General features: G+C 44.2%; 1 protein-coding gene across 1 annotated transcript; it reads right to left on the bottom strand.

The window, feature by feature from the left end:
- Positions 1-708: 708 nt before the first annotated feature.
- Positions 709-7,132, bottom strand: slitrk3a (SLIT and NTRK-like family, member 3a). The gene is made up of 3 exons (XM_044032714.1): positions 6,483-7,132; positions 5,736-5,822; positions 709-4,310 (listed from the first exon to the last, which is right to left on the bottom strand). Exon 3 carries the CDS (start codon positions 4,250-4,252, stop codon positions 1,541-1,543), a length of 2,712 nt encoding a protein of 903 aa, XP_043888649.1. The 5' UTR covers positions 4,253-4,310; positions 5,736-5,822; positions 6,483-7,132; the 3' UTR covers positions 709-1,540.
- Positions 7,133-9,836: the final 2,704 nt, after the last annotated feature.

Below are 9,836 nucleotides of genomic sequence, written 5' to 3'. Positions count from 1 at the left end.
AGCATGCTTCACTGATTTGGTATCCTCTCTTCTCATCCACTTCAACACCAGGAGCGTTCACTTGACATGTTCTGGCATTGCGTTTTATATATATTTTGTGCCTGTACATTGCATCCATTTAGGACTGACAGTGTAGTGGCAGATAAAAATTGCACATTATAAATGATATCCAGAAGGTGGCGATCGGATAGAACTCTGAATAAACATCTCTTCTGAAAAAATATTTCCTCCGCCCCATCTATCGTTTGTTTTCCCCGTTTAATTTCACACTAATCTGGAAATAACGAGGAGCAGGTTAAATGACATCGCCCTCTAGTACATTCCTATCTCTCGTGACTGGTTCAATAGCTACCCCAACATCCCCCGTATAAGTGCAGCTCATGATGGTTAGCCAACGTTTCAATATGCCATTTTAACAAAAAAACCAAATGGACAACCTGTCAATAGTGCTCCACACACAAGTTACCGTGGCATCAACCTTTTCATCATTTAATCGAAGAGTTTGTTTTTTATTAAGAAGGCTATACCAGACGCATAATCACTATACATTGATTTAACATTACCTTTACAATTAAACTCTTCACTGAAATTACAGAATAAATATATGCACACTTTTTTTCTTCAAATCTTTGTGAGAGAGAAAACATTAAAAGTGCCTCCTACAAAGCCGTTAGTGGGTGATAATGGGGAATCCAGAAGCAATGGGAGGGGGTTCTTAACAAAGTGCATGGAAATATCCAGAAAAACCTTGAGCATTGTCTGATAATAATATTCACAAATGTTTTACCATCCGTGCGTCAGTGTGTCCATACGAGAAGCACCCTGATATAGACAGAAGTCCTCATTAATAGTAATAACATTAATAAGATATAAAAATTAAATAGAACACTGAACGGTTTATGTGTTGCAGTATCTCTGTTCATAGTGTGATTTGACAGTTCTGAATAAATTCCCTCGCTTCCTGCACTGAAGCGAGTGCATGCAGCAAACTGCAGTTCATTTTAATATATGTATTTTTTTTTTTTTTCTCTTTCGATAATTTTCTGCAAACTTTATGTGCATGGCCTCCGGGTATTTGTACATCCTAGTCAGGGGTAAAGGAGACTCTCAAGTCAGGGAGACGTCCAGCTCCCGTGTGTCCTGAATCGTCATCATCAATCGTGGTAACTCCATAAAAAGGGGTTTTAGTAACGGATGTATTTTAGGATGTATGTATGTTTTATTCCCCGGTGCCCCTCTTGTTCCTCTTTTGCTTTCTGTTGGGCATATAGAGATATTTATATATTATAAAAATAACGGCTGTTGACACTGCTGGCTACTCTGAAAAAAGGCACTTCATTGAAATATCTGAGAATGGCCTCTCCTCCAAAGTGGTTTTGGGGGAAATGTTGTAAGTGTAGTATAATATTTTTATTTTATATCATGCTGCTTTTAGAATTTATTTTTCAGTATTTGTTTTAGGTGACTTTGTTGTGAGGGTGTCAAAGTGAATGTATTGATTTTATGCTTTTTGTTTAGTTTTCTCCATGGGCTAGAGATGTTAAAACCGGTATGATTTTTCCAAGACTTCGAGGTAATCCGGCTTGGTTTGAAGTTTGGCCCTTAACTCGAGGTAATCGCTTTGGGACGGGTCGGGGTAGCAGCCTTTCCCCGCCGTGAAAAGCAATGTCTCCTTCAGCCGTGCATCCTGCTGCAAATCAGGGTACTGCATGCCCGGTGGATGTGCATGTGCCACATGCATGTCCTTTAGTTTTGGTACTGTCCCATACAAGCAGTCTACAAAGCCCACTGTCGGTGTGGGCCTCTGGCTGTCAATCATTGTAGGGCAGAGCCCTCCATTCTCATGAAATCCCGCCATGTCAGCCGTGGAGTGGTTGACTGTGACAATGGTGTTGAGTTGAGAGTTGGAGACAGCCATTGTCCACTCTCTCTCTTTCTCTAATAAGGTTCTGTAGTTACTGTTGCTACTGCTGCCATTGTCTTTCTTCTCGGAAAACTGTGCTCGGTCTTCTTCTATCTCCCCCTCTCTAGGCTTATAGATGGGGTTGTTACACATCTGAGTCACAGGGTGGGGGATGTAATCATAAACATGACCATGGGCATGTGAGTGACTACTGTGAGTATGTGTATGCATACTGGGTGTTGGCTTTTCAGGTGTGTCAGGGTCACCAGCGCTACTCTGTCTTGGCGGGTCCTCAAAAATCCTGCACTGCATCTGGATGCCTGTCAGATCAACCTCAGAGCGTTTTCGGAAGGGCAGCTTCTTTCTGCGGCGGAGAACAAAAGCAAAAAGCCCCGCAGCCACAAACACAGCAGATATGATGAGAATAAGTAGGCTGAGGATGAGGACAGACAGTGGAACAGCTCCTCTCCCACCTGCTTCTCCCATTTCAGAGCTGCCTGTGGTGAGGTCATCTCCGCCAGGCTGGGCTGGCGAAGGGCCTGAAGAATACTTAAGCTCAGGACAGATGACCTCAACCTCCAGTGAGCGCAGGTCCTTTCCAAATGCAAACTCGGGTGTCTTACATATGACCTCACCAACCACAATGACAGAGGAGAGTTTTTCCACCCACTGTTTGAGGGGGATGATATCACAAGAGCAGTCCCATGGGTTCTGGTGGAGATCAATTTGGACAAGAGAGGTCAAATGATCCAAAACGCCACGCACTGGCAGGGAAAGGAAATAGTTGTTGCGAAGGTTGAGGCGTGCAAGGTTGGTGCCAGCGAAGGCATCAGTGGGGAGGGAGCGTAACAGATTGTCATTGAGGAAAACCAGCTTGAGATTTGGTATTAGGGAGAAGGAGTTGGGCTGTATCTCACGTATGACATTATACTCCAAATAAAGATAGCTCAACATCTGTAGCCCTCGGAACATCCCAGGGGTGAGCCTCTCAATGTCATTTCCATTCAGATATAAGCTTTTTAGGTTTGGCAGGTTGATAAAGGCGCCCTCTTGGACATAGGATATGCGATTATTCCCTAAATGCAGTAAATCCAAACTTGAGAAATTCCAGAAATCAGAACGGTAGATTTTCTGTATTAGGTTTCCACTGAGGTACAATTTCTTAGCGTTGAGGGGCCGAGGAAGGAGCTCGGAGATGTTGTGGAAGCCTTTTTCTTTACAGTTCACCGTTAGCCCCAGGTCATTAATGTGGAGGTTGCAAGTACATCCAGCCGGACAAATTATGGGGATGGGAGGCCTTGTTTGATAACCAGCAATAGGGGGTTGGTTGATGCCTGGGTATATGCTATGAGGGGTTGGAGGGTTCTTTGTTGGCCGAGGTCGTTTGGTAGGCTTGACAACTCTTTCCTTGTATTCCACAGAAGATGCTGTGTTGTGAAAGGAGGAGAGCATAGAGGATGGTTTAGTAGGCCATGTGTTCTCGGTGCTAAATGGGATTCGTGGAATTCCCAGCTTGGCCTCGATCTCAGCGTCGGATAGCAGTGGACAGAGCTCACTGCGCTTGATTTCCCGTAAGTCTTTCCCGTGTAAGTGGAACGGATACTCGCACGTAATTTCGCCCACCAAAGCTGTGTAAGGGATTCTCTCCAGCCATGTTTTTAACTGTACAATCTCACACACACAGTTCCAGGGGTTCTCCTCCAGCTGAATCTCCATTAAGCTCCTCCCCACATACTCCAATGTGCCCTTATACGGCAGTGTCTTTAGCCTGTTTCCTCTTAGGTCCAGATGTGTAAGGGACACAGACCGGAAAAGATAATTTGGGAGCATGGGGATAAGATTGTCATTCAGTATCAGCACTCTCAACTTGTGAAGGTGCCTGAATGCACCACTTTCAATCCTTTTGATAACATTGTAGTCCGCCTGAAGGTACTCTAAACTCTCCAACCCCAGAAAGGTGTCATTCCGGAAAACTTCTAGTTTGTTTTCATGTAGAAACAGCCGTTTGAGTATTCCTAAACCATTGAATGCTCCTGCATGGATGTCTTGCAAAGCATTATTACCCAGGTTAATGGATATGGCATTGTTGAGATGGAGGAAGCTGTTAAAGTAAAGCTTCCTCATGGAGTTTCTCTGCAGGTTGAGCTTGAAGGGCCGGCTCCATATCTGTGATATTTGGCTGACATTTGTAAATCCTTTACTGTCACAGTGGACGTGGAAGATGCCCTCTTTGACCTCGCAGTAGCAGGGCTCAAAGCAGGGCTCGTCGATCTCCTCTGAGTCCTCTAGTAGTGGGATTGGGGTGGTCCATCCTAAGGCTATGGTGCTCAGCAAGGTAACCCACAGCATCCTCGCTGACACCAAGGGGATGAAGTCTCGGCTCCAGGGACAGAGCCACTTCACAGCACTGCAACAGAGGAGAGGGGGAGAGAGAATGAAAAGGCAGCAGGGAATGGGATTAGTAGTTATACACAGGTACACACACTCACACCGAGTGTATGTGTTGAAAGAGACGCAGGCAGAGAAGAGAGACAGAAAGAAAGCGGACTGAGGATGCTTGAGTTTTAGTCAAATGAAGGACAGCTTTTTAAATTGTTACCAATTAATCACATGACAACGGATCCTGCTTTGATTTTGCAATACATCACTGGATGGGTGACGCGATACCCAGCAATAGTAGACTTAGTCATTTACTGTCACTTTATGGCTGTACAGGTAGAGATGTGTTTTATTATGAAGCAAATATGTTGGTAATGTGCCATACGTCACATGAATAACCAGCAGACGGGTGAGGTAAACGTCTGATGAATTTATCACGTATCGTGGGAACTCAATTTCTCTTTCGGCAAATGAGAGTCCAGAGACGTGTTGTGGAAATTAGGTTGGGTTACATCGATGGTCTAAGGCAATGCGAGGACGGGAGCATAAAAGGTGTCAGCTTGGTGACTATTAGTGTGACGAGATGAGGACAGTTAAGGGACTTTCTGAACGTCTATCTCGTTAAAATGAATCTCAACATATTCCTGGTCTGTAACGCATGGAATCTGTTAAAACAATGAAACGACATGTCATCGGGGCCAAGGAGCCTACAGGGTGAAGCAAGGTCTTAATTAAGCTGTATGAAAATGTACTAAGCAAATATTTCTAATGATTGTGGTATTTATATATGTTATATATATGTATATATATATATATACATATGTATATATGAGAAATTGTTGGCTTACTCAACTTAATTTAAACTACAATTTGCTCAAAAAAACAGTATGATTAAGTCCCACCCAGTGATACAATACAAGCATCATTTTAGGAACAGAGGTGCAGAGGTGTTTCATGTTTGAGATGATCAATATATGATATCATAGATGTAGAAAGGACAAATGACTCAAAGTGAAAATGAAAAAGGTCTTTGAAAGTTTTTTTTGCGTTATGATCGAACATTTAGATTAACACACACGCGCGCGCGCACACACACGCGGATCCGGGGATACGGTGGAACCATCAGAGCCGCTGTCCATGTTGCTGAAATCAAAAATAGCCCGATGACAAGAAGGGGGAGATACAAATTTAATGTACTGTAATCCAAAAAAATAGATGCAACGATAAAAACACAGCAAATGGAATAACGATCCTTGAACACAGTCCGCTCGTTGTAAAAAAAATAAATAAAAAATGCGTAATCCTCCAGGATTTATGTATTCCGCTTCAAGGTTAGAGATCAAAAATAGCAGAAGTGATGTCATTAAAAAAGTAATAACATTTAAAGCAAGTAAAATGCATTTGTGTCATATCATATTTCATTGCATTGGATCATATCAGGTGGCATACGTACTTAGTTTAGTGGGATTCCAACTTCACATCTCCTCCCGCGGTGTGTCCTCTTGTTGCCCGGTGCGACCGCTCACCGTCCAAAGCCGGGCTGAAAGAGCGACAAGAAGAAGGAGAAGAAGACATCGGGGTGACTGAGCCGTCATAGAGAGACGAACAGGAGGGGGACGGAGAGGAGAGATAGATGGAAAGAGCGATGCAGAGCACCGAGGAGGGAGTGAGGAAGAGATGCGCATGTGAATGAGCCGCGGATTCAAAGACGAAACGGGGCGATTCTGCAAAGCCCTGCGCACTCTGCAAACATCAGAAAAGTGCTGCATTTTCAAGTTACCATGACATGTGACACACTCCCGTATCTCGTCATCATGCACTCAAATGTACCCTTAAAAAAAGAATGACCTCGCTACCAATACAGTGGAGAGAGCGGTTATTGAAATACACGCCAAGCATAATGCAGCAGCAGCAGCAGCAGCAGCCTCTCATGTCGTGACTTTGGCGGCAGGGAAAACTGTGAATAATAATAACTAATACATAATCAAACAAACTGACCATAGATCAGGCGATTAGATCCCTATATCCGATCCATTGTCGTCGATACGCGGGGGGTGGATGTCCTTTTTTTTTTTTAAGTCCATGGCAATGCAGACACCAATAAACACACGCACGCACGCACGCACACACAAGCACACTTAGGCGCCCATCTGCAGGAGATTTCCCCATAGATGCACTCAATCAGCCGAAATCTACTCACCTTAGTTTCCTTCTGCAATTGGAAAACATCGGGGGAAAGACCACTAGTTTGAATCTTGTTAGATCTCTCTTCTCTCTTCTCTCGCAGTGACTGGAGCAAAAAAAAAAAAAGGATAGAGGGAAAATGAAGACGTGATAGGAATGCGGGCTCCCACTCTCGCTCCCCGATGCTTCTGATTCTCTCCCCTTCTTCCTCTTCGTCTCTCCCTTTTTTTTCTCCAAAGCAGTTTGTTTAAAATGCAAGTCCTCCACTTATGCCCGTCCGCGTCCTCTTCCTCCTCTCTCCCCCTCTCTCTCTCTCTCTTCTCCTTCGCCTCCTCCTCCTCCTCCTCCCGGGCGAGCGCTCAACCAGAGTGTACCCTGGAGAGAGTGTTCTCCTCTCGGCTTCAGGACCGTGTCTCTGTCCGGTGTAGCATTAGCAGGAGTCTGCGGACCATATCAGCGGCTGGTTCAGATGCACTTACTCTCCTTTTTTCTTCTTCCTCCTGCCGTTGGGTCCGTTTCCCTGTCGTGCGTCAGAAGAGTGAGGGAGTGAGCTCTGCTGGAGAGAGTGAGAGAGAGAGAGAGAGACGGAGAGATACAGAGAGGGGGACGGCTGGGGTTGGGGAGGGCGAAAGGGTGAGAGACGCAGAGGAGAGAGATCTGACAGTAACTGAGTGAGAGAAAGAGAGAGAAAGAAGGTGGGAGGAGGAGAGAGCGATGGGGGGGGACGGGGGACGGTTGCGCTATAGTTGTGGATGCTGCCGAGAGGAGGAGAGGAAACGAAGTGACGAGAGGAGAGAGTTAAGAGCGATCTGGCTACGGAGGAGAGTGTGTGTGGGTGTGGGTGTGTGTGGGGGGGCATCAAGGGAAACAAACAAATAAAAATAAATAAATAAATGAATTAATACATTAAATGAAATGGGGGGAGTGAGTGAGGGAGCGCGCGCCGCGCGATGCGAGTGACACTTCCAGACCTGTGGATGACTCTCTCTCTCTCTCTCTCTCTCTCTCTCTCTCGCTCTTTCTCTTTCTTTTTGTCTTTAGACTTCATCCAGGTTTAATAATTATCACCATGGTCCACGTCAGTCTCCCTGATGTTGGTCATTCGCGCGCTTACATGTGTGATAGTAAAGCGTGTCGTCAGTGCGCCTCAGCCTGCCGTGGAGAAGAAAAGGGTGGCCGCGACTATCCGAAAAAGCAAGCGGGGGACACACGGAGGGGGTGGGGGGGTATACAGAGCGCTTTCATCCTTCCTTCCTTGCCTTCCCCTTCTGCGTGCTTTCCCCTGCCTCGCCTCCAGCGGGCAACACAAGCCCGTGTTGTGAGCAGCGAGTCCAAACTGGAGCTCTCAAGCAAAAGGAGGAACCATCACGATTTTCACGGAGGGGGCTGATTGCGGTGGAAAGTTGAAACCTCCCCACGGTGTCTCTGATTACACACAACGTGAAATGAACTATTTTCTAAAGCCAGGATACCAGGCGATTGGGATATGTTTTGTTTTTTATTTATTTTTGTACAGGTACCATATTTACAGTCAGAGAAACTTTATACATCAAATGTGACTCGTGGAAAGGAGCTGTTGTCTCGCAAGCCGTTTACAGGGTTGGATTCACTAACTCAAGAGAGCCTTCAACAGTTAAGCACAAGGGAGGAGATAAAATTGATGAAATGTGCGGCATAAAGCTGCTCCCATGGATTTATAGGTTGCACATGGATGGTCTCGGCAATGTGGTAACTTAGTGGTAAATAAGTCAGTAAAGAAATGAGTTTAAGGCCTCATGGTGACACTTTAACCTCACAATCAGAATACAGTGGCGTTCTAAGATGTTCCTGCTGTAGCTCTAGATATGGAAATATCGAGGGCAGGGGTGTCAAACTCATTTTAGTTCAGGGTCCACATACAGTGCGATCTTATGTCGCAATGAAATAATGGGATAGTTACTTTAACTGAAATTGTTCCCTTTGATTTACATTTAATTAAGTATCTTTTGTACAGAACATTACGATCAACCTGAATTACAAGTACAATTTCAATAATTGTATACCTAAGTTTACTATTTACCCATGTGGTATCTGGAACTGAAAAAGATAGTATTCAATTTTCACAAATTCATCCTTGCGGGCCAAATTGGACCCTCTGGTGGGCCGGTTCTGGCCCGGGGATCATATGTTTGACACCCCTTATCTAGATGATTATTGAATTCACCCTGTTGCTGCTCCAGTATGCCGTCTTATGGGGTCAGCTGATCACAAATGTGTCCCACGTCGCATATTGGAGTTTAAAAAATAGAAACAACATCATTGATTAACAAATATGAATAGCTGCCCATCATAATTAGAAGTAATTAATAGAATAGAGCAATGTAAAATACACATTCATGTACACGAGTGTTTTTGCACATGCATGGCTCACACTCACACAAGCTGCAAAAGTGGTGTTAGAGAAGAGTGTTTGAGAGCAGAGCTCGGTCTGTAAAGCTGCCATTCTCCTTCATGAAAAGCCATCATTCACCCCTGTGGCCTGTCAGCTACGGCAGACACATTGACACATGGTCACTACAAACCTTTCAGTCAACTCATTGGACACGGATTGGTTGGAGTTTGTCACGGTGAAGCATTAAGGAACCCAAAGATTATCATTCGCAGCTAACGGGATCAGTGGACTCTCCGTCTTTCGTTGACAGTGACGTGAGAGCAAAAAACAAATCTGTTTTTTGACAATGAGTGTTCCATCATAAAGTTGAAATGAGACATATTGTATATTTAGAGAGAATTTGACTGCTCGTTTGTTTCAAATGGCCTTGAAGCACCGTTATTGAACGATCACAAGTCCATTGACAGAAATCTTTGGGAGTTCAGATATTCGTATGTAACTGGACTTGCTTTATTTAAGTTGAAGTTTTCAACTTAAGCAAGTCCACTTAACTATAACTTAACTCCTGAAGATGCAATCCAAGTCCAAGCCATTGGCAGAAATTGAGTAAAACTATCTGCCCTGTTTTAGATGTTTACTATAGATTTAAATTTGGGTCACTTTTCACAAAACAAACAACACTTTTTAAGAAGCAAGTAAAAAACCCATCTATTTAATCATCTGACATTTATAATCTGACAAAGTTAGAGAATTATTTTGTCGGATGTCGATGGGGAAAACTTAGGGAACGAGTTCCAGATGGACAGCGACTCCAAACCCGTGACAGCTTTTGGATTATTGAGCTGTTGCTCCAAAACTCAGTAGCCAATCAGCAGGCAGCTTCCTAAGGCCCACTCGCAAACAAAAAAAAACCACGACGCAAAAAACAAGTGTATATTCAAACAATAAAATAGAATGTTTTCAAATGATTAAATTGATATTTTTTTACCGTTACCTTCT

This window comes from Solea senegalensis, linkage group LG8, assembly GCF_019176455.1.
Source record: "Solea senegalensis isolate Sse05_10M linkage group LG8, IFAPA_SoseM_1, whole genome shotgun sequence".
Taxonomy (NCBI): Eukaryota; Metazoa; Chordata; class Actinopteri; order Pleuronectiformes; family Soleidae; genus Solea; species Solea senegalensis.
This window is presented reverse-complemented; position numbering and strand designations above follow the sequence as displayed.